The sequence below is a fragment of the Mauremys reevesii genome, linkage group 8 (genome assembly GCF_016161935.1).
Source record: "Mauremys reevesii isolate NIE-2019 linkage group 8, ASM1616193v1, whole genome shotgun sequence".
In the NCBI taxonomy this organism is placed as follows: Eukaryota; Metazoa; Chordata; order Testudines; family Geoemydidae; genus Mauremys; species Mauremys reevesii.
In genome coordinates, this window is record NC_052630.1 from 75,213,278 (window position 1) to 75,238,598 (window position 25,321).

General features: G+C 40.9%; 1 protein-coding gene and 1 non-coding gene across 2 annotated transcripts; one reads left to right on the forward strand and one right to left on the reverse strand.

Annotated features, from left to right (window-relative positions):
- Positions 1 to 4,337: 4,337 nt before the first annotated feature.
- DNTTIP2 (deoxynucleotidyltransferase terminal interacting protein 2) lies at positions 4,338 to 16,283 on the forward strand. Its single transcript, XM_039485144.1, has 7 exons — positions 4,338 to 4,483; positions 6,822 to 8,590; positions 10,287 to 10,422; positions 11,334 to 11,429; positions 12,048 to 12,212; positions 13,535 to 13,644; positions 15,426 to 16,283. The coding sequence occupies exons 1-7, from the start codon at positions 4,415 to 4,417 to the stop codon at positions 15,517 to 15,519; spliced, it is 2,439 nt and encodes an 812-aa protein (XP_039341078.1). The 5' UTR covers positions 4,338 to 4,414; the 3' UTR covers positions 15,520 to 16,283.
- A 6,155-nt stretch (positions 16,284 to 22,438) lies between these two features.
- TRNAR-UCU lies at positions 22,439 to 22,523 on the reverse strand. Its single transcript is given in 2 exon segments — positions 22,439 to 22,474; positions 22,487 to 22,523. It is a non-coding gene; the product is annotated as a tRNA-Arg (tRNA).
- Positions 22,524 to 25,321: the final 2,798 nt, after the last annotated feature.

The window sequence follows — 25,321 nt, forward strand, 5'->3', positions numbered from 1 at the left end:
GAAATTAGGACGAATTACAAAGGATAAATATAAACAAATAACACAAATATGTAGGGACAAAATTAGAAAGGCCAAGGCACAAAACGAGATCAAACTAGCTAGAGACATAAAGGGTAATAGGAAAACATTCTGAAAATACATTAGAAGTAAGAGGAAGACCAAGGACAGGGTAGGCCCGTTACTCAATGAGGGAGGAAAACAATAACAGAAAATGTAAGAGGTGTTTAATGATGTTTTTGTTTCTGTTTTCTCCAAGAAGGTTGGTGGCGACTGGACACCTAACAGTGAATGCCATAGTGATGTTGGTGTCATCAGGCATCTGTATTAGGCCTGAATGAACCAAAGTTATTCTATGCTTGCCCAGAGTGCCTCCATGTTAAACTCTAATTGACCTTATAGGCCAGCAACCGAGAATGGAATGTGTAGCAGCTAGTTATCAGTGCAACACTGGTGCCAGGAGATAATGATGAGGCCTGCTTGCACCTGGCTAAGGGGCGGGGCAGAATAACAGATCAAGAAAAGTAAAACAGGATAACAGTTCAAGAAAAAGCCGCTAACGAGATGAATTGTTTGCTGCCAAGAATGATTTAACCTGCTTAATGTAATTGCTAGCTGCATAGTGTACCTGCTACATGGGAACGTAAGAGGGGGGCGGTAGTGGGGGGGGTAATGGGAATGCTTAGCTGAAGTTATGTATAAGAAGGGAAAAGCTGCTTGCAGCTGTGTACTTGATTTGAGACATCTCTGTCTCCTTGCACAGCTTTGAGATCTCAAATAAACTTTGTCTGCTTCTCCACCTTGGTGTGTTTATTGGAGCGAAGCACACCGGGCAACGAATCACTGTTTGCTGCCTCGGGCATTCTGTGCCGGCAATAGTGAAAATGAGGTAGGACTAGAGGCAAAAATAGGAAAAGAACAAGTTAAAAATTACTTAGACAAATTAGATGTCTTCAAGTCAACAAGGCCTGATGAAATGTGTCCTAGAATACTCAAGGAGATGACTGAGTAGATATTTTAGCCATCAGCAATTATCTTTGAAAAGTCATGGAAGACAGGAGAGATTCCAGAAGACTGGAAAAGGGCAAATATAGTGCCAATCTATAGAAAGGGAAATAAGGAAAATCTGGGGAATTACAGACCAGTCATCTTAACTTGTGTACCTGGAAAGATAATGGAGCAAATAATAAAGCAATCAGTTTGCAAACATCTAGAAGAAAATAAGGTGATAAGTAACAGCTGTGATTAATGTGCATAAGCCTTGTCAAGTAGTGTCAGGCTAAGTACTGTTAGGCCTCAAACTTCCGGAAGTTGTAAGAAGCGAGTATAGTAGAATCCTGCAAGCATAAGCATAATCTATCTAGGAAACTTTATAGATTAAGAAGGAAACCCTGTAAAGGTTGATAGACTTGTGGTTACTATGCTCTGCAACCATACACTTCTTTAAGCTGATTTAGGGTTTTTTAAGTCTAGCAAATTGACCACAACTAGCTACATACAGAAAAGATGAGCTGGGCACAGGTGCACAGTTCATAAGTTCAAAACAATCACAAATGCCACCCTGGAATATTTGGCCACCTTGATTGGTTGACTTGTTTTGAAGCACGGCCAGCAAATATCGTATAAATAAGATGGAGAGGCGCAAGTGTGTGTGTGTGTGTTGTTGACCTAAAAGAGATTACTCTTTGTCAGGCTCACATACACCCCCTGAACCAAAGGGACTTGAGCTTCACTGACTATCTGTGCCTGGCCAGTGCAGGAAATGGTCAACTGAAAGGTAACGTATCTTTGGACGAAAGCAGGGTGAGGTATGAATTAAAACGGTCTGGTAATGCTCGAGCTGATTAATCTTAAGTCTGTATTAATACTATAGGTTTAATCAATATATAGTAACTGTATATGTTTTGTGCCTTGCTGGAAACAGGTAGTGTTGGTAAAGTTAGTAGGTTATAAATCATCGTAGTTTTGCAAGCCACTGTGCCTGTATTCAGTATAAGTTACCATCAAGTTATCATAAAAGTCAATAAAGGTTTATAAATTGATTAGATAACGTTATAAATAGGTTAAGGCTACTAAAATTAAAGTCATTAGGCACATTGTCATTAGGCACATTCTGTCTGTGTTGCCTTTATAGTCGTAAGTCATTAAAAGACTTTCTTGAGGAATAATTAGTTGTTAGTTTCTCTTTTGCGGACACTACTCAACCTCATTACATCTGTGTTGGGTGGTGGGAAGTAGCGAACACCCAGAGCCTCACTAGGGCCCTAACAGGAGCCCCCCTAGGGCTTTGATGTGTGCCTCCTCCTTCCATTACTCTCCACAACAGCCAGCATGGATTTCCCAGAACAAATCATGTTAAACCAACCTGATAGTTTTCTTTGACAGGGTAATAAGCCTTGTGGATGTGGGGAAGTGGTCGACATGGCCTATCTTGCTGTTAGTAAAGTTTTTGATACTGTCTCCCATGAACTTCTCATAAACAAACTAGGGAAATGCAACATAGATGGAACTAAAATAAGGTGGGTGAAAAACTGGTTGGAAAACAACTCCCAGAGAGTAGTTCTCAGTGGTTCACAGTCAGGCTGGAAGGGCATAACGAGTGCGGTTCTGCAGGGATTGGTTCTGGATATGTTTCTATTCAAAATCTTCATCAATGATTTAGATAATGGCATAGAGAGTACACTTATAAAGTTTGTGGACGATACCAAGCTGGGAGGGGGTGCAAGTGCTTCGGAGGATAGAATGAAAATTCAAAATGATCTGGACAAACTGGAGAAATAGTTTGAAGTAAATAGGATGCGATTCAATAAGGACAAATGCAAAGTACTCCACTTAGGAAGGAACCAGGGCCGGCTTTAGACCGATTCCCCCGAATTAGACCCCGCGCCTAAGAAGGCCCTACACCCTAAAGAAGAGTGCCTAACTTAGGCGCCTTTTTAATTTTTACTCACCTGGTGGCAGTCCAGGTCTTCAGCGGCACTTCGGCGGTGGGTCCTTCACTCATTCCGGGTCTTCGGCGGCATTTTGGCGGCAGGTTCCTTCAGTGCCGTGGAAGACCCGGAGTGAGTGAAGGACTCACCGCTGAAGGCCCGGACCGCCGCTGATTATTCGAATCGGGCCCAGAACTTGATAAAGCTGGCCCTGGAAGGAACAATCAGCTGCATGCACACAAAACAGGAAATGACTGCCTAGGAAGGAGTACTGCGGAAAGGGATCTAGGGGACCACAAGCTGAATATGAATAAACAGTGTAATGCTGCTGCAAAAAACTGAACATCATTCTGGGCATAGGCGCCGACTTCCCCTCTTTCCCATGGGTGCTCAACCCCCCGCCCCCAGCTACACCCCTACTCCATCCCTTCCATGAGGCCCCACCCTTGCCCTGCCTCTTCTTATCCCTTCCCCACTCCCATTCCAACCCCTTCCCCAAAACCCCACCCTGGCCCCGCCTCTTTCCTGCCTCCTCCCGAGCATGCCACGTTCCAGCTCCTTCCACCCTTCCCGGAGCATGCTAACGCCGCCGAACAGCTGTTTGGCAGCAGCCGGGCAGGAAATGCTTGAGAGGTGGGCAGAGGAGCAGGGATGCAGTGCACTCGGGGAGGAGGTGGAGGTGGGGCGGGGAATGAGGGGAGCTTGGCTGCTGGTGGGTGCAGAGCACCCATTAATTTTTCCCCAGGGCTGCTCTAGCCCCTGAGCACCCACAGAGTTGGCAGCTATGAGTCTGGGATGTATTAGCAGGAGTATTGTAAGCAAGACACAAGAAGTCATTATTCTGCTCTGCACTGATTATGTGGAGTATTGTGTTCAGTTCTTGGTGCCACATTTCAGGAAAATAAGGACAAATTGGAGAAAGTCCAAGAAGAGCAACAACAACAAAAAATGGTCTAGAAAACATGACCTATGAGGGAAGATTGAAACATAATAAGTTTTCAATTATGTAAAAGGTTGTTACAAGGAAGAGAGAGAAGAATTGTTCTCCTTAACCACTGAGGACAGGACAAGAAGCAATGGGCTTAAATTGCAGCAAGACAGGTTTAGGTTGCTACATCAAGTAGCATTTTTTTACAACAGCAGTTTCTTACAATCTGTATGTACCAATAGCTGCTGCCCAGAGCACATTTCTACACGTAGCAATGTCACACAGACTATAGTGCAAAAAACGGCTCCCCGTAGGCATTTGCTACAGCAGGCAGCACTTGTACCGGTAACTGCTCCCCGGAGCACATTCCGCGGGGGCGGCTGTTTCCCGCCGGAGCGCTTTTCGCGGCGGCCCGGCCGGAAGGCAGCGGGCGGGGCGCTGCGCTGCGCTCACTCCGGCACGCGGGGTGTGTGTCCCGCCGGAGCGCTTTTCGCGGCGGCCCGGCCGGAAGGCAGCGGGCGGGGCCCTGCGCTGCGCACACCCCGGCACGCGGGGGAAGATGGTGGCCACGCGGCGAACAGCGCGGCGCGAGCCGGAGCCGGAGCCCGCTGCCCCGGCTGCGGCAGAGGGAGGAAGGAAGCGGGAGGCGCCCGCAGGCCCCGTGCCAGGGCCCGGCTGGGGTCTGTGCGCACCGCGGGCCGGGCTCGGCCCAGCGTGTGCGGCCCCCGGCACGGACGGAGGCTGCCGGGCGGCTCCCCTCGCCCTGTAGCGCGGGGCCTGTTTCGCCGAAGGGGGCCGGAGTTCGACCCCGGGTGAGCGGCCTGGAGCCCCCGGGGGCTGCGGTGAGGTGCGGCCTGTGCCCCAGGGCCGGGCAGTGGTGCTCCGCCTGGCCGCCGTCTCCGCTCCCCCGGTGGGGGACCCCAGCCCAAATACCCCGGTGATGGGCCTGCTAGAAGCGATTGACGGGGGCTTGGCTGGTCTGCTGGCTCCTGGGGTGGTCCCGGGGGGTGGCAGCCGCCCGCGCTGTGCCCCTTCCCCGGCTCTTGTGTTTTCCGCCGGTGGTGGTGGGTGCTCTCCTGCCTGCGTTGCTGAGGGGGCTGGCCCCCTTCTCCAGCGGTTCGGTTGCCGGCCGCTCCCGGCTTGAAAGTGAAGTATCGTGTATTAGCTGTAGCGCTGAACTATGGTAGGGCACAGTTGAAAGGCTCCCTAGACCTGAGGGGGTTTTAATAATTGGACACACTTCTGCATTTCTTTCTTCTGTAAGGGCTTTCTCACTCTTTGGCTGTTTAACTGATGGGGGACTTTTGGGATACACTCTGTATGACAGATGCTGTTCAGAATAAAATGGCTGTGTGCTGACATAGGAATCGCAGCCTGGGGAATTCTGTTAGATTCATTATCAGTTTTTAGATAGCAACAGTGGTTCGTGGTGCCTTTCATCATCTAATGCTAGCCAAGAGGTTTTTGAGTATTTATTTCTATGCGATACAGACTTTGCAACAGTCATCCATGCCTTGGAGGCTGAAGCATCGTTGCATAGATGCCATTGGGTTAGACGGGTTTAGGACTACTCGAGATAGTGTAGCGTCCTTAACATAGTATATTCTGTCTGCCAGAAGGTTCCTGCTACTGCCGAATGCATTTGCCTGCTGTGGAACAAGCTTCAATGACTACATCATGTTTGAACCCAAGTCTTTGTACTGACTTTTATTTATTAGTACCAGTTCACAGTGTTGGTAATCTTTGTAGCCATGAATGGTCTGGGGCAAAGGTCTTTGAAAGGTTGACTCTGTACCTTATTGTGGGAATTACTATTCCCTGTGATGCTCTTGCGATCAGTTCCCAGGCTTAAACAGTCAGCAGTTAGGGATGGCTGTCTGAGTTAAGAATTCCATCTTTGGAATCTGCTTCCTATGGCAGCCTGCCAAACCCAGACTGAACTAGATTCAGAGCATTTGGTTTAGTTTATGTATTTTTGGGGTGTGTTTTTTGCTTATTCTTGCCTAGAGGGCAGCTTGATTCCTGGGTCTGATAGACTTCCAGTTGGTGTGGGGTCTGGTGTCCTAACAGTGATTTATACCACCTTTGTGGTTCTAGAGGACAGTCCATAAGGCTGTTCTCGCAGCTGGAGATCGCTGGAACTAAGGCCATTCTCAGCTGTCCAGTTACATAAATAAATCACAATTAACTTTGACAGATTTAATAAAGGACTGTGTGGAGGTATAAAGCAGAAAAAGAAACCCTAGGAATCAGTTGCTGGACATAAGCATATGTATGAGGCCTTCAACAGCACACATCTCAGGAAGTAGGATTCTGCCAGGAGGAGGCAATGTGGTGGGCAAAGTCTGATGCTAGTTTGCAAAAGGCATAGGTGGGCAAATGAGTGATGAATGCAGGTTATGGTACTAAGCATTGCATAATGCAAAATGTATGTCATCAGGTTAACTTTCTCTAGACAAAAAGAACAGGAGTACTTGTGGCACCCTAGAGACTATCACATTTATTTCAGCATGAGCTTTCGTGAGCTACAGCTCACTTCTTCGGATGCCTCTTCATGAAATTGATGGATTTCCACTCCATACAGTTAAATGCAGTGCCTTGCATAATGTCAGGTTTCAGAGTAGCAGCCGTGTTAGTCTGTATCCGCAAAAAGAACAGGAGTACTTGTGGCACCTTAGAGACTAACAAATTTATTACAGCATGAGCTTTCGTGAGCTACCGAAGCTGTAGCTCACGAAAGCTCATGCTGAAATAAATTTGTTAGTCTCAAAGGTGCCACAAGTACTCCTGTTCTTTTTGCGGATACAGACTAACACGGCTGCTATTCTGAAACCTTTCTCTAGACAGTTATTTAAAAAGTAAAAATGCTTGTGAATCTGAGGCCAGAATTACTCGTATGATTTTTTTAAAGGTGTATTTTTCTGTGGAAATGTCTTGTTTTTTGTTGATCGTTTTTATTTCTGTAGCTGGCATCTGCTGAAGTTAGTACTCCAGTTTCTGTGAAAATGCCCAGGAGAAGAACTAAAGGAAACTCTCAGCCAGAAGCCATTCATGAATCTCAGAATGAGGGGTTGGAAGATGCTGAAACAAAATCAGATCTTGGTGGTCCCTCTGAGGCACAAACAACTGAGAATAGAGACAAAAATATGCATTCAACAAAATCAAGTGCTGAGTCACAGGCTGATGGAGATGAAGCAGAATCAAATTACTCTGCCATGTCTGAAGTTGAGACACCTTTATTTATAAGGATAACAAGGAGAAGACAAATCACAATTCCTTACCAACCAGATTCACCAGCCAAAAATAGGCCTAGCAAGGCAGCTCTTCTGAGGGAATTAAGTAAATCTCAGGATGAAGATGTCTCTGAAGCTGAGTCATGTTCTTCAACTGTATCTGGCGTCTGTACTACTAGTGCTACAAGAACTACGAGAAGCAGGAAATGCAAAGCTAAACTCCACCCAGATCCAGTTTGTGAAGCCCAAGCTGAAGAGGTTTCAGATGCAGAGTCATGGTGCTCGGGTCTTTGTGTGGAGCCATCTGTAACTAGCAGAAGAATAACTAGAAGTATGCTAATTAAATCACAAGCAGAAACCATTAGACAAACTGAGAAAAAAGTTAGTGAAGTTGTGCTGGAAGATGAGACGTTAACTGAGGACAGAATTAAATCCGAGCCAGTAGTCATATCTGACTGTGAACATGTCACAAAATCTGATTCAGATACAGAGCAAGCATCCTCTCTTTCACCTAATAGATACGTCACTCAGAGTCATAAACAACCCAGCCCCTGCAAGACCCAATGCCAGACTGAATCTGCCAATACAAACCCAAGTGATGACCCAAAACAAGTTTTAATTGATTCAACACCCAGCAGTCCTAAAGAAATAGGAAAAAGCTGTACCATAGCATCTCCTAAAAAAGAGACGACAAAGGAGACACACTTGGAAATTGTAGAGAACTCAGAGGAAATGTTAGAAAAGGAGAGAGACATAACTGGAAAAGAATGTGCTTCTCTTTTTCTATCTGACCATGAGAGCCTTGATGAATCCTTTAAGTCCCAAAGGCAGACAACCCCAAGTAAAAGAGATACAATTCCAGAATATCAAAAAGCAGATATTGGGAAGGCTACACAGAGATCTTTCACTCATGCAGATGAATTAATGGTAGCAGACAAGCCAAGTAGCACAACCACCAGCCCACAAAAGGGCATACACCTATCACCAACTGGTGATGACAGTGATGGTGACTGCAAAATGTCTGATATCTGTGTAGACAATGGTGAAGGTCAAGCAGAACTAGCTACTAAATCCTCCCCACCTGTAACCAAAAGATCATGTAATAAAAAGAAATCTGCTGAGTTGCTCCTGAGCAGTGATGAGAGTGATGAAACTGAAAACAGTGATGTGGAAGAAGTGGGTGATGTAGGAGAAAATCTGTATTTAGCAGAGACCAGAAATAAGAAGTCGTCCTTGAACAAATCTTTAGAAAATGGTTCATCACATGGAGAACTGTTTGTAATTGACACAGAACCTGATTTGGGCCACAGCAAAAATTATTACCTAGAACAGGAAGAAAGAAGGAGCGATGCAGAAAGTAAAGATGAAGAAAGAAGGAGCGATGCAGAAAATAAGGATGAAGAAAGTGAAAGAGATGAGTCCTCAGATCTGGAAGATAATGAGGAGGAGTTCGTAGATGAAGATGAAGATGCATATTTATTGAAAAATAAAAAGCCTAATATGTAAGTGTTTTTAGAGATAACTTAAGCAGCCACATAGGATTATAACAGGCATATTGTTAGTATAATAATGAGAGAGTTCTTGTGATGATATAATCAATGTGTGAAACCGGAGTTGCTTGAACTCCAAAGTGGAATTATAGCTCCACAATTCAACAAGTCTTTCTGTTATGCCTACATCCAGACATAGGTCTGTTACATGCAGAGGTTCCACCAGTGTGGCTGTCCTTTAAGGACCCTTTAGTGGTGGTTCCCTCGTCGGTTGTGTTTTTTAAATCTTTTTATCACCACCTGAGGCTCTTTCCTTCCATTCTGTAGTGGCACCTTTCCTCACAACAGGAGTGGCTCTCCCCACCCACTCCAATACCTATTTTTGTTGGCTGAATCTCATAACAATTCATAGTTTGTGTTCCTGTGAATTACAGAGCTCTTTAGATGGAGTTCAGCATTCTTAGTACTGAAAACACTATCATTTAATCATCTTAAGTAGTTTTTGAAATAAAGCGTAAAAAACTGGGAAGTTGAAAAAACAAACATCATTCCTTGTTTTTTCTTTAAGGTAGGTAAATAAAGACAAAGGTTTTTAAAACTTAAATGAAAGGGAGGAACAGGAATGCATGGGCACTGTCCAAGCTAATAATGGGTATTTGTGACCCCTGCCTATGTCAGTTCATTTGATGAAATAGTTCGCTATTTTGCTAAGTTAGCCACACATGGAAACAGATCACAGCCTTCTATCATTCCAAGCATGTATAAAAATTGCTTTAAAATAAAGCATATTAAGCACCAGACCTGAGCATAGAACCCAGGTGGTTCCATTTCAAAGTCTAACTAATTTGCCGTAGTGTGCCAGGGCCAAGTCTTTAAACCTCTTCCTTGGTTACCACATATTAAAAAACCCTGCTTTGCATAGCCATTTCATTAAATCTTTTCAACAGAAAATATGCCTCTCGCATTGACCATCAAACATATTTTATGAATTAGTTAATTGTATTGCCAGAATGCCGTAAGGGGACAAATGGTGCAATATTACTTTATATTATTAGAAACAAAATTTTGAAAATGTATTGTTAGGAATACAGGCAAGGGCATTACAAGTCTCTGATGGTAGCAAACATACAGACACTAGTGTTCAAGAAACCAATATGTTTCTGCCTCCAACTTGTTCTTCTGCTTTTACTTGTTCTTGTTGCTTCTTGCTCTTCTGTTTGGATTCCTCGTTAACAAATTACAAAATGTATAAAAGATAGGCAGTGACCTTGAATTTTTCACTTTGAAAGTCAAAAAACATTGAAAGGGAATATTTTGATAACATGGATAATCTACATAATCTCACATAAAATAGGAATGTCCAAAATAGGGATGCAAGTCAGAGGAGGCTTTGTGGAAGTGATTCCCCTCTAGTTCTCTCCAACAAACTTTTATTAATTAATGTTATGCTTTATGCCAAGTGGAAGTACAGTATGATTTGCTATACCTCTCTGTATTTCCGCTTCCACTTTTAGTTGTGTAACCCCATTTCCTTTGAGCGGTGCAATCTAGAAACCCCTTTATGACAGCTATCTGATATGCACCAGGAGTACAGAGAAGGATAAAAGACATTTACTCTGAATCCTGCCTTTCTTCAGGGGGCACACTGGAAGATCACTATAAACTTGTTAATATTACTGTAATGATTAACTAGCCATTTCTCTTTCAGTTTACATCTATCAAGCAGCATAGATCCTGGTCTAAATATCAAGAGGCTTGGAGGCTTATATATTAGCTTTGATGCAGGAAAACAAAAAGCTGGCTCAAGTGCAATTAAACAGTTAAAGGGGGAAAAGAAAGAAGAGGTAATGTGAATCTAAGGTTATAAATTTACACAGATGTCTGGGATTCAAAGATGCTAAAATGAATCCAATTGTGATATTTATTTAAAAAGAAAAGCCTTGTTAGCAGAGTTTGGAGGAAAGAGAAATTCTGTATGGCGCAAGCATTTATTTATTTAAATTTGTTTTTATGATAGGAATTAAATGTATATAGCATATAAGAGTCTACATAGAGCCCTCAGTGCATTGTAAATACTGAGGATTATCCTACAGAATAGGAAGAGGTCCAGTCCACTCAAATACATGCCAGATATTTATCTAGAGATTATATTTCATGAATTGAGTTTCTGCTACACTGCATCATTGCAGTTCTAGATAATAATTCCCATGCTGTCAGTTGTGAGTGAGATTGAGTCTGGTGCTGTGCCCTCAGACAGTTACACCCTCAGCAGGAACTAAAACTTGGTTCAAAACAGCACAGCAAAATTAGGTCGGCTCACAATGCTTAATATGAGAACTGCTGAGTTGAAGGGCCATTTGACCCCTCCATACCTGTTCAGGATAGGGTTTTAGGCTTACTGTCAGTGGGTGACAGGCATGCATTGCTTTCCAGCAAAGTTATTTTCTTAGACAATCCCATCCCTAATTGGCTCATTTACTCTGTCAGCAGGGTCTGCTAGCTCACTTCTTCCAGTGCCAGCCTGCTGCACTTTGTAGCTGGCCAGCCCTGTGCTCTTTAGTTTTAAGAACTCCCACTTCCTCCATCATGGGGCGGGGAGGCTTGTCTCACTTAGCAACCATTTTATTGAGGTGATGCTTACTTATGATTCCCTATCTTTTCTATGCTTCTTATTTGTGTAACCAAATGTGTAATACAATTCAGATCAGTCTCATCAGTAACATGATTTAAACAATAACTTAATGATATCTTTTAGCTCTTGAAGAAGAGTATAATAACTCCAGATTTTGAAAAAAAGGACTGTGTTCCACCATTCAGGGAGTCAATCCATCAGATAAAGAAACAGCGCAAGGTAGGTGGATAGCCCCTGACTGTTACAGCATGGTAACATCTGGTGCTACTACACCAGAATAAGCCTGCTTTTAATCTTTGCTATATGAAAATGTAGAGGTGGCATGCATGCATGCATGCGTAGCCCTCTTAAGTATATTGATTTATGAACTGCAAATTCATATCCGCATTGAACAGTAATATGAGATTCAGCTTTCTGGAACTGTTGAGACAAGAACAAAGACTGAAACGGCAAATGCTGGTCCCAATGCCTGACCTGAGGAAAATCCTTGTCCCAGTTGCAGAGTTGATTAAATTGGCATGTTTTGAAAACGGGCTTCCTTGTCATCTTGTTTCCCTATATTTTATAAGAATATGTTTGCTTACCTGGTGACGTCTGCATAGTTTGTTGTTTTTGTTCTTCAGAATGTTTGGGAAACCAAGATCAGGTCCTTGGGAGGCACCAGTTGCTAAGGTTAATTAATGCTTATTTGTAAAATCAGACTGTAAAGTTCCCTGAAATATACTCTTAAATAATACAAACTTTTATTTTAAATGCAGCACCCCTTTGCTTTCTTCCTTCCTCTCCACCACTAAAGCTCTTCAGTGCAGTTTTATTGTTCTTTGTATTGTGTCATAGGCAGAGCGAGAGAAAACAACAGGTGATGGCTGGTTTGGTATGAAAGCTCCAGAAATGACAAATGAATTGAAAAATGATCTAAAGGCTCTGAAGATGAGGGCTTCCGTGGACCCCAAACGTTTTTACAAGAAGAATGATAGAGATGGTCTGCCCAAGTACTTTCAGGTGAGGAACCAGGAAAAATAGAGATCCTATTACTACTTTTCTAGTCCAGAACAGTTATGCTTATTTCCTATCTAGTTATTTTTAGATGTCCATTTGTCTGAACTCACTTTTACAATTAGACGCATAGACTATAAAATTGTTGTTTTTTCATTTACTTACAATTTTTTAACTTGATTACAGTTTACAAGTGGGATTTTGTTGCAACCAGCTATTTAGCCTTATCTATGTACTTCTATATATGCTTGTGTTTTTGTATTGTTTTTTCGCATGCTGACTTGTAACTGATGTCACAGGATGGAAATGTATCCCTTTGTTTTCAAAATCTGTTTTCACACCACACAATGGTAATAAATTTGTATCTAATCTTTCAGATTTGCAAGTCTTCTCTAGTATATCAGTCTTTTTTACAAGTCTATAATAGTAATAATAATCAGTTCTCTTATTAGTCAAGATTCTCTTTTGTGGACTGGCACCATTGATCCACTGAAATTACTGCTACTGTAGCTATTGCAGCTTAACGTATTTTGTGGTTTGACAGCAATTGGAAACTGGTGCAACTTGCAGGAAATCTGGAATTTTTTTTTTTATATTTTTAGTTAGGTTCTTAGTCCTTTTCTGCCTCTAGCTATTTGGCATATTCAGCACACATTTACAAATATTCATTTTTCTCAAAATATTGGTGGCTTGCTTTCAAGGCTGAGCGTTGTTATATGCTATTATAAGTTTCCTGTCATGATAGTATCTGGTGGCATTCTATTTAATCAAGATCAAGATCCACATTTGACCACACTAGGAAATACATGCTCCATGGGCCTCCCTTATCCCCATGGTGACCAAACCAACTGCTGTGAAAGATCAGAACTCAGAGAAGCATCAGGCATGAATCAATGGGAGTGGAAGTGGGCTCAACATTTTTCACGGTAGGACCCTTAAGTCCTGTACTGGGTTAAAAGGTAACTGTAATTGCTGAGCAATAACTTTGTAGTGATAAAGACAAGACCTGTGAAAGATTTAATTGCCTCTCTCTCAGGTAAACAAAAATATAATCCTATATAAATTTCGAGAGCTAGGTTGTGATTACCATGGTAGTCCCTATGTTCAGAACTGCACTGTTTTCACATGCTGCTCTTTGGATTAAACATAAGAGGGAAAATGGTGATTATGCATACAAAACACTGTTTGTTTCTTTTGACACTTTGCATTACAGCTTTTCATGATTCCTCCCATTTTTCTCCTCAAACACCTGGGACTTGTCATTAAAAACAAACAAAAACCCTGGTATTATGTTGCAAGAAGGCTCATTTTAAATTTTCTTTTCCCAGGTTGGGACTGTGGTTGACACTCCGATAGACTTCTACCATGCTCGAATCCCCAAGAAACAAAGGAAGAGAACCATTGTTGAAGAGCTGCTTGCAGATTCTGAGTTTAGGAGGTATTTAAAAATAAGCTGCTTTATAACTATAATACTACCAGTATAATCCATATGAGACAGAAATGTATTACAATTTTGATTAGAGTAACTTATTTTTTCCTTTCAGTTAACTTGAATTACTTCTTGTATTTAAAAAAAACAAAACACAACAAAAAACATTAGAGCCATCTTAGTGCCACCATGAGACACTTCCATTCCAGAGATCAGAGTAATAGGAGTTGATCAATTCATGCTTTACTGAATTAGATAAGTATATTGGAAGCAGTATGTACTATATAAAAGTTATCAGTTATCTAATGGATTATAGGAAGGGAGTTGGTGGTCTTGGTTTAGTTCCATAATGGAAACAGAAGTCAACACAAGTGGCAATCTTGCCACAGAGCCTATTGGACTGGGCCTGACCGACCTCTGCTTTTCTGGAAGTGACCTTTGCAGAATAGGATTCAGGCATGTTGATGGGGAGAAGAAAGTGAACCTGCTCTGCTGCTACCTGTGCTGTAACTATGCATATAGATGGGATTTCAGTTTACAGGGTTGTCAGTCTGGCACCTTCGTGATAATCAAATTTATTTGAATTTTTTTTAAGAGAATGATTTAATGAGTTAATATTAGATCATCTATAATACTTGGGGTGGATTGGCAAACCTAAACCATTTTGGATATTGGTCTGTTAAAATGATGCCCAGCTGCAGTTTCTCATCTTTTCATATAAATGAAGAGAACCAGGGTTGGGATACAAGGAGTTGATTGCATTGATTGCATGTCAGGATTTTAAATGTATTGGCAGCGTAGGGTATGGAAACTTCCATAGCTATTTCCTACCAGTATGATTAGCTTTAGCCAGTACTCTTTCATAGGCACTGATTAATTAAAAAATATTTATTAAAAGCAATGTTTAAAGATGAATTGCTCACAAAGCCTGACAATTCTAGTGTTTGTGAGTAATTAATAAAGTAACTGAATAAAGCACTTGGGCGTTACAACTGTTTGTCAAGTTTCCTGTTGGCAAGCAGCAGCCTCAGCAAGCACTAAAATGCTGACATTGTTCACGCTGCTAATTGATGCAGGAACAGGAGAATCTGCCCTGGGAAAACAGCTAAAGTTAGCCTGTCTTCGCCATGTATGTTCTATGTATTATTGAACATTAATCTTAGTCTTCTCGCAAATCTTCAGTAGAATAAAACTGATTGTTAATATCAAAGAGTACACTGAGAGGTTAACATAAGGTTCAACATAAACTGCTGACATTAGTGGTATTGGCATCACAACTCTGGCTGAGCCTGGTCATTGTTAACAAATAGACAGCCATTTAGTGAACCATAAAACATGTAAGAAGTCTAATTGTGTGCATGATGTAAAAATCCATTGCTACAGGTAAGAGCTGCTAATGCAAAATACTGGGGTGTTTTTAAAATTTGCATTTCATTTAATTATTGCTTTTTTCCTCAGAGGAGCTAGCCTGTAAACAGACTAAAATGTTTCATTTATGTTGTGTGATGCAACAGTCCCATTCCCCTAAGTTTTTGGTGGTGATAATTCTACCAGCAGTATTTCAAAAAGGATTCCAAATATTTGCCTATCGCATCAGCACTACCAGTGTCACTTCTCCTTTACTAGTCATACAAACTTCTTTAGTTTGATAAGTGTAACAGAAAACACAAGACAAAACTTACTCTGGCAAAATATTTATTTTGTATCTAGGATTTTGTAGGTTACACTCATCTTTTACTTTCTGATTTGACATATTTAATATAAGTAAATTGATTTTTTTTGTTGTTCAGATACAATAAAAGGAAGTACCAGGAGATCATGACTGAAAAGGCAGCTCTTGCAGCAGGCAAGAAGAATCGGAAGAAGAAGAAATTTCACAAATAAGACTAGGAGAAAATAACAAGATGAAACTCTCCTTTTTTGTTTTTGTTTATTATAAAATTGGTTTAAGATTGAAGCTGTCATACTGACTGAGTTGGGGCAGGGCTGGCCCTGTTTCAGTAGTAGTATTTTGACAGGGGAGAAGATGATTTGAGAAATGTAATGGGATTTTGTTTTGTGGACTGGTATAGACATGCAACAGAGACAGCATGATTCATTCTTCTTTAAAAAAAAAAAAAAAAGAAAAGAAAAAACAGACATCCTGTACAAATAAATAGTTGATGGAAATGGGCATGTGAAAGAGCTGAGATTAAAATACAATCTTTTTTTAATGGAAAAACCTTTGTTAAAAACTGCAATCCTCCGTTTTTTTTAGTTTTGTGAGAAACTAGAAAACCTGCAGGCACTTGTCACTAAAGACTCCTAGTTACTGAAGGAGTTTATAAAAACACATGTATACAGCCTACAGTAATAATCAGTGATTTTTTTAAAATCTCATTGAGCAGCGATTCAGATTTACTGAGCAGTGATTCAGATTTACTGAGCAGTGATACTTCAAAATCATAAACTTACACCTGGACTGTAAAAATAATATTTTATTATGTGCTATAAAGGAAAAATAAGTTGTCCACAAATGGAGATGAGTTTTAACAGATTTCAGAATGCTTTATCAGCGTTATCTTGAAGTGGATGTTCATGCACTATATTGGTCAAATTTAATGTTAACTTAAAAGGTAAAAATATAATTTTCAAGGGATACTGCCAAATCTAAGGCCTCATCACTTTTGTCTACTTCTTGGTCTCTGTAGAGTCTAGCCTCTATTATTTATGAAGCACATTTTCTATTGAAAGGAGCTTACACGTCATCTTTCCCTTGTTACGTTGCTTAATTAAGTTAGTTGTTCCTTATCTGTTGCCTCAGTAAGAGGAGTTGCTGGGCTGTTCTTTAGCAGCGGTTAATGAGAAATGACTTGTGCATGGATATGGCTCTTGCATGCTATTTTAAAAGTAATTATTCTTGTTTGGCTTGGTCTCTGGTAGTGGAGTGTTCCACATCTGAAGACTGAACATAGCATGGTGCAGATTATTCTCTAGATTCTACATACCTGTCTTTTTAAAATCCACTCTTTTTTTTGTTGAGGGTTATGTATTTTTACCACTTGTCTGTTCAGCCATTGATAGGAAATGACTCCATGGGGTCAGTCAGTTTTCTAGTATACACAGACTACCACAACTGGTATTATGGTAATTGCTATTCTTGTTGACAGTTTTAGCTGAGAAGCTAAGAACTGAATGGATGAGAAAACAGAACTCTTTTCAACCCTAGTGATAGTCCCTCCAAATCAAGATTGAGGGAAACTGGTACATAGATGTGGGAAGCTTACACTGCCCCTGCAGATTCTCTAGGTGCCATGCACTTCAGTTCCCCGACCTGTCAGTCCATCACCTTGCATAGTCACATGTATTTTCAGTAAAAGTTTAGGCTGTCTTTTGAATGACCCTACAGTATTTTTGTACTGCTGTTGCAGCTAATATATTAATTAATTACTAATGTTAGGATAGCGAATAATACAGAAAACTTAATGGTAGAACAGAAGTTGATGGTAGGAAATTATTGGTACTTCATTCAATAATAGTGGGATTGTATGGGATGGACTGTCCAGGAGAGGAAAAGAAAAGAAAAAACGAGGAGAGATGGTAGATGTAAAATGTGTAGAGATGGCCTTCACGGTCCTATTTTATAGCTCCTGATCAAAGGAAATTTGACTTAAATAGTGTAGTAAACATTTTTTATTAAGAGATTGGACATTTGTGTCTGAAAATATCTTGAGCTCTGAGCAGCTAGGATAGACTCAGAGTTGTCAGCCCTCATGGCTCGAGCCATACAGTGATCACCAACTGAAGTTAGGAAGAAATTCCCCCAGGCCTCGCTGTCTTGCATTTACACTTTTTCTAAAGCAATCCAGCATTAGTCACTGTTGGAGACGGGCTAGGACCAAGATTTTCAAAAACAATTACAGATTTTTGGGGACCAGCTCAACAACTTATAGAGGCTTTGCATTTTGAAACTGCTGAGCTAAAGTGTCAAGTTGGGGGCATACGGATACCCATCACTTCTGCAAATCTTGGCTGAGATGTAGTTTCTGTTCTACTATCGTCATTTCTGTATTTGTGTATCAGACTTGTGCATACATCATTGATAATAATGCAAGAACAAGGAAATAAAACCAGAACTGTGCTCTGTTGTGCTCTGTAAGAAATGTGGAAGCAGAAGAATATCAATATTGGACAAACAGGAAAGAACAAAATTGGAATAAGAAATGTTTTGAAGTGTTTAAGAGTATTATGAACAATGGCCATATGAACTTGTATACAATTATACAGAATTTTTGTAGCTATTTTAAAATTATTTTAATTAGAATATATTTTTTGTGCAAAGAGTTTTAGTGACATTTTAAAATAAGAGGAAGGTGTGGCATCTTAAATTAAAAGCTAACTTATTGACTATGTTAACGTCATTATTGAGGCATAATATCATGCCTGCACTATTTATACAAGACTGATATAAAAGTAAGATGCTAAGAAAATGTTAGAAACTGTTTAAATTTAGAATTAAAACATAAGCACATTACTGCATTCTTGAGTTCTAATTAAAGAATCCATTGGTTCTATTTCATATTGTACCAAAAGGAAGCCTATCAGAAGGCCAAATCACTGATAAGCAACACAGATATAACAAGCCTATCAAAAATAGATTTATAAAAACAGTGTGTTTTGAGAAGCTTCATTTTTGTGTGTAAACAGTATGTAATATATGAGTTTGTTTGTTTGTCCTGTGCTGGAATGACCTGCTCAGATCTTTCAGTTTGTAATCATACTGCTTTCTGTAGGCTGGCCTGAAAACATAAGCTCTACTATTGCCAAGAGAGATTCCTCTTTAGTTCAGGGGGTAGAAACCTGTGATTTTTGGAGCAGCAGGTGATGTGGTTCTTTTTTCTGTATTCAGTATGCACTTGCTGATGGCCTAGGTGTCCCTAGACTGCTGCATATTCTCTGATGAATATTAAGAGTAGATTTGTTTTCTTGTACTCCTTGCCAGTCTATATCCATCTTTTGTCTCTTGTCTTATGCTTAGATTGTAAGCTCTCTGGGGCAGGGACAGCCTTTTTGTCTTTTATTTGTACAGTGCCTAGTACAATGGGGTCCTGGTCCATGACGAGGGCTCCCAAGCACTACCATAATACAAATAATAAAATATAATGAAACTATTAGTAAAGAATCAGATCAGCAATGGTACCATGATCAACTTGGTACTATTAATATGGTGCCATTACAATGCCTTGTAGTGAACAAAATTAAGACACTGCGACTTTTATGCAGCTGATTTCTCAAACTACTTTCTTCACCTTTCCCTGACCAGTCTTTTTTTTTTTTTAGTTGCCTCTCTGACCACCAACTCGGTCTTTCCAAAATGGAATGTTTCTTTTTCCTCTAATTCCTCTTCCTTTCCATAGAGAACACCACTCTGTCCTTCATGTTATGTGACTCTCTTCTAACCATGTAGTGAATATTTCACCAAGTTGTCACTTTATCGTTAATCCACCCTTTCTCCACTAAAAGACTTTGTCCATATGCCGTTCATCATTCTTTGATCACTATAACCTACTCTCTGGCCTCCCTGCTTTTCATATCTTTCTGCTTTTCCGTTGGTTAAAAATTCTGCACCTAATGTAGTCTTCTGCTTTCCCTCTCCAGCCATGTCACTTTTCTTCTTGAAATCATCTATTGGTTTTGTCTCTTACTGCACCATGTTCAAATTTCTTGTAATTAAAAGACTTGGTCTTTTTGCTCTTTTTCTCCACTCTTAGCTGGGTGCCTTCTATCATACTTGCCCCCTGTTCCTGGAGAGCTTTCCCTATCCTTATCTGCCCACACTCCCCTCTTCAAGTAATCCTCCTTTTCGTCTCATTCAGAAATCCAACTTATTCCCTCTTGAACTCATTTACAGTGTAAGCTCTTTGGGGTAGCTTATCTAGCTTTGTAAAATACTGTGTACCTTCACAACATTATTGTAGAAATGATTTGTAATATAAGAATAGGTCCCTGCAATGTAAATTCCATAAATGATAGCACTAGAGCATGGTGAGTATAAGGATAGGGACATGGTGGAGGAGAAACAGTAAACAATGGGAAGGAAATACATCTGTTGGGTAAGTGAAGCATTTACATAGAAAACAGATTCCATAAAAAGAACAGGAGTACTTGTGGCACCTTAGAGACTAACAAATTTATTTCAGCATGAGCTTTCGTGAGCTACAGCTCACTTCTTCGGATGCATAGAATGGAACACACAGACAGGAGATATTTATACATACAGAGAACATGAAAAGGTGTTTCACTTTTTTTGTAATGGGTAAGAGTCAGAGCTGAGATAAATGGTGGAAACAAAAGCAAAATGTGAGTTCTCAGAAGAGATTTGAAGCTGCATAAGTCAGCTGGCACAAAGGAGAGGGGAAACTGTCTCAGACAAAATTAATTCACTGCTGTGAATATGGTGCTTGGATTAATGTCTCCTGCTTTGAAAGAAATGCCTCTGTCACCACCACATTTATGTGGTAGAGGACCATTATGCTGTGCCAGTATTGCATTTTATGTTAGTAGCCACATGTGTTTTATTGTAAGTTTGTTGTGCCCTCTTCTTCTCCCTTAGTGACTTTTTAAAAATCTGATAGACAAGTGGCATGATTATAATTAAAGCAACGAGAAGGCGATGGAGCTGTAAGAGAGATTATGTAAGATGGAAAAGACTTAATGCACATGACTAAAAGTCAGAGGATTTGAAATTTGAAGATTTTTTTGCTAGTGTTTAATTTGTGGTGTTAAAATAGGGCTTCCTCTTTCTTGCTGGGTTTAAAGATGATTTAAATGCTTTTTTAATCACTTCTGTCTCATTTTTGAAGGTGCATTTTTTTTAGAGGGAAAACAATAACGTAACAGGCCAAATTCAACACTAACTTCATGCCCTCAATGATGAATTTGACTTTACTTTTAAATAAACTTGTTTGAAAAAAAATTTCCTCAAATGATCAGTGCTGTTTTGAGGAGTTGGGAGTATATTTTTACAAGAAGTCTTTTTCTCACCTAGTAGGAAAATGAGCTCTAACGTTACAGGTTGCCTTTCTAGTGGTGTTGGTGGAGGAAAGATGATCAGTGTTTTTTTCCTATAAACTATACATAAAAATCTGATCCTTTTTTAAAATTGTAGAATAAAAAAGATAAATTATGAGTTCATGGATAAGGAATGAGGGGTAGGGGCTGTTTGAAAAAAGCTATAACACAACCCCTGGCTGGAAGTTGAAGCTAGACAAATTCAGGCTTGACCTAAGGCATAAATTTTTTGACAATGCTAGTAATTAACCATGGTGGATTCTCTGTAACTGCAATTTTAGAATGAAGCTGGGATGTTTTAGAAAAACACATGCTCTAGGAATTATTTTGGGGAAGTGCTATGGCTTGTGTTATGCAGGATTTCAAACTGGATGATTACAATAGGCCCTTCTGGCCTTGTAATCTATGAAAACAGAAGGAAAGACACTTATTTGCTGCAGACTTACTGGTCGTGTTAGGATGAGATTTACCTGCTGTTTACGATTTATTATGTAACAGCAGCTGTTACAACCAAAGGTCTCAAAGCACTTTGGCCTGAAGATGCTGTAAGTACAGGCAGTCCTTGGTCTTGTCAAGTGGTTCCTGAAAATTGCGTTGTAAGTTGAAATGTCATAACTCGGAATCGCAATACAGGCCCTTGTAGGCCTGAGCATCATAAAGTTGAAACCAACTGTTATAAATTGAATCTGGATATCAATTCAGAAACCCCGTAAGTGCTGTTCCTTGTAAATCAAAGGTTGTAAAGTCAAGGACTGTCTGTATACAGCATCTGTACTAGCTTTATAAAAGTGGAATGAAAATCTACTGGCCCTATACTAGAATCGCTTTAGCAGCATAAAAACCCCTGATATTTTATTAATGTAAACACCTCCTGGCCATCTGTAAAAACCCACACATCTTTCCCGAGCAAAGGGTTGAGCCGAGTTTTGCAAGGTTAAGTTATAATAGAAATGATCCCGCGATAAACACTTTCCCGTGAGGCTTCATGCTAATGCAAAGCCCCAGTGGTGCTAGCTGGAGCCTGCTGGTGCACGTCTTCGGTCCCCGCTTCACCCCAGGGCCAGATACATTTATCAGGTGCTCGGAGGCTTGAGTGACCAGGGCTGAGTCCCCCGGGCGTTGTGCTGCTGCCCTTGTCCCGCTTGCTCGTAGGGCGGCTCGGTGCCAGCCGGCGGGCTCGCCGGTGCAGGGCGCCCGGGGGACTCCTGTGTTACACGGGGGCTGAGCTCGGGGAAAGCAGCAGCCCGGGCCTCCGGGTGGCGCCCGGCTTCAGCGCTGGGTTCCGCCTTCGTGCAACGCGCGTCCCGCGCTGGGGCTGTGGCGGGCCGGGGCTCCCCGTGCCCGAGCGGTTGCGGGGGGGGTGGGTGTTTACAGCCGCTGCCTGGGGCGGCGAGCCCCGCGGGCCCGCGGGGGTGACTCGCTCCCCAGCTCAAGGACGCCCCGGGCGCCTGGGAGAGGCACCCAGCCGTTGGCCGAGCCCGCACCGGGGCCGCAGAGCCCTGGGGTCCATGGCCCGGGACCGACCCGCCCCGGCCGCGGGGGAAGGAAGCCTCCCTCAGCCCCGCCGGGGCGGCCCGAGCGCCTGCTGACGTAGGCACCGAGTCCGGCCGCGGGGCCTGAAGGCAGGGCCCAGGCTGGGCAGCTTCCTCCCGCGGCCGGGCCTCGGGAAGCTGCGGTCGGTCCCTGCCGCGGCGGGGAAAGTTGCCAGGAGTAAAAATTAAAATACTTGATTAAATAAATTGAAATAAAAACGCGACTCCGCCGGGACTCGAACCCGGAACCTTTGAATCGCTTCATCCTCTAGAAGTCCAATGCGCTATCCATTGCGCCACGGAGCCACCTGTTGGACTCCTTGCATATCAGCCATACAACCTATAGACAGAGCGTTCCTTCCAGCTGCATTGGGGGCAATCGGTCGGCAGTGAGAGACGGGGTCCTCCTTTCTTTATTTAACCCAGTTAGGTCAGGTCCTGAAAAGAATCATGTCCCCAAACAACCCCACTCACTCCTACAGCCCTTTCTTAAACTGCTGCTTCTCAAATTTAGTTTAAAAACTTTTAAAAAGGAGAGTTATTTAAAAATAATTTTAAAGTATATTTTATTGCTGATTAATTATATTTTAATCAATGCTAATGAATATATCTCTATATTTTATTTCAAATCATTAGGATTATGCTTACTACTATACATTTATTATACAAAATAGATCAATGATAATAGCACAGCACATATTCAAAGTGCTGTTCAGCCATTAACCAATCGTGGTAATGATGTTATTTCTATCATCACTAAGCATTTAGTTTGTTAATGTTTTTATTCATTTTAAACATGATTGTGTTTATTATTCACTATTAATCATTTATTATGTTTATTATTGAGAAATTATTTTTAGAGCATACTGTGGAACTGATCCTACAAGTATGTACATAAGTAAAGTATGCATATGTGTTTGTTGGATTGGATCCTCCTAGGTACTATAGCAATGAGCACTAAATCAATAGCACTGTGTTTTTTGGTAGGAATATTAATAATCCTTTCTCTTTACATTGCTTTGGCTTTGTCATAGACATGAAGGAACATAAACTTGAAGGCTCTACTTCTGAAGCCATAGCTTCATGGTAAAACAATAAAATATGTTGGATCTGCTTGAAACCTTTGGTGCCACCTGACTCCTTTTTGTTCTCTGAAGTTTGTGATGTGAAAATTATTTCTAGGATGCCGATTTTTGCATTGTATAGCTTCAGTGAAAAAACAAAATCAGCATTTCTAAGACAACTACAGCTTCACCCACTGAATTTGGAACAATGACTGTTTTGTTTGTGACAATCTGATCAATTGCAGCATTACACGAGGTATTGCAGTGATTCTGGACACCACTACACCTCTACCTCGATATAACGCTGTCCTTGGGAGCCAAAAAATCTTACTGTGTTATAGGTGAAACCGTGTTATATTAAACTTGCTTTGATCCACCAGAGTGTGCAGCTCCGCCTTTACCACATTATAGCCGAATTCGTGTTATATCAGGTCGCATTATATCGAGGTAGAGGTGTAGTGTGTGGAAATCTGGAAGACAAAATATCTAGGGGACTAATGACAGAAAAACATTCCTGTGCAATCTGTACAGGAGACTTCAGTAGTTTCCAGGCTGGAGTCCAGTCTTTGTGGTGTGGAAGGCATAGAAACACTTTTGCACCTGGAATTAAACCTGAGAAAAACAAATGTGATATAAATTAGACATACTTCTTCCACATACTTTTGAAGTGCAACCACCTCTGGGGTGCAACTGCGCAGCCGTGACTATGTAATGCACAGCAATGCTATCCAATGGTTTAGGATGGGAAGTGAAGACTACTGTATCCAGTTGAAATTGCAGCAGGGATTTAGGTAAACAGAACGTAATTATCTGTTTGGCAGATAATATGGCTTTTGTAGATTTTTTCTGCAGTAATTACCAGGCCATCTTGGCAATCTTAGAACTGATAAATTCCCAATCACTGGCCCCTTATACACAAAGGGTGGTGCTTGTGAAGCTTGAAAGCCAGAAAAGTGCAACACTGTAAGGCTTCTTTTCTTTTGGATTTATATGTTCTGTTTTTGTACAAGTTCCTCCAAACTACTTCAGAGCGAGTCTTGTTTTCTGTTATGATAATGGCACAATGGGTCAATTCAGAATGACTACAAAGAACATAAAATGGCTTTGCAAAATATATAGTGCAAAATCTGGCTCATAACATAGCCCAGAGAGGGGGAAGAATTTCTTAGATAAGATTTTTGTTGACTTGCTGAAGGTACCAATAGAAAGAAATTCTAAGATATTTCTATGTAAAGTAAAATATCAAAATATGACACCCAATATTACACATGTAGTTTATATTAATTATTTTATTTATTAATTACATTAATAATTAGAGGCTTCAACCAGGTCAGGACCCCATTGTGCTAGATGCTTTACAGACATCTAGTAAAAGACACAGACCCAGCCTCAAAGAGTTTGCAATCTGAAAAACAAGATGTAAAAAAAATGTAGAAAATAAAGAGGTGGACAGGGATGAGAGACACATTTTTTCAGCATTTATTGTCTGTACAATTCATAGGTGAATTTGTAGTTTAGATACCCAAATGAAATAATACACTTAACCATGACTTTTTCTTCTTTACAGTATTACCATTTGGGCCCCAGTTCTGCAAAGACTTCAATGGGACCACTCACACTGTAGAAAGTTAAGCACATGCATAAGTCTTTATGGGACTGGGACCTTAGATTGTTAGCTCTCCAGGATTTATGTATTTATTTTTGTTTGTAAATTACTTAGCACTTGTGTTTGATGTTGGAATGATAAGCCTGTGACTAAAGTCACTGAGAGAGAGAGAGAAAGAGAGAGATTGTTCCAATTAAAAGATATTTTTGAACTCTGTAAAAAATGTGTGGGTGGAAAGATCAAAAGCAGGATAATTTAGAGAGTGAAAATTCTATAGATTACATGAATGAATTATCCCAAATCTAAATGAAAACAGTGTAGATTACAATTGAGTTCTTGAGTGATTAATATACCTGTGGCACTGCTCCAGATGATGGTGGGTGCCTGTTGCTAAATCAAGTCCTCAGAAACAGAGGGAGTGAAATTCCAGCACC

Coding starts and splice junctions, on each gene's coding strand:
- DNTTIP2 (XM_039485144.1), top strand. CDS start 4,415: ATGGTGGCCACGCGGCGAACAGCGCGGCGCGAGCCGGAGCCGGAGCCC. Junction 8,591..10,286: donor AAAAATAAAAAGCCTAATAT/GTAAGTGTTTTT, acceptor TTTCTCTTTCAG/TTTACATCTATCAAGCAGCA. Junction 10,423..11,333: donor AGGGGGAAAAGAAAGAAGAG/GTAATGTGAATC, acceptor GATATCTTTTAG/CTCTTGAAGAAGAGTATAAT.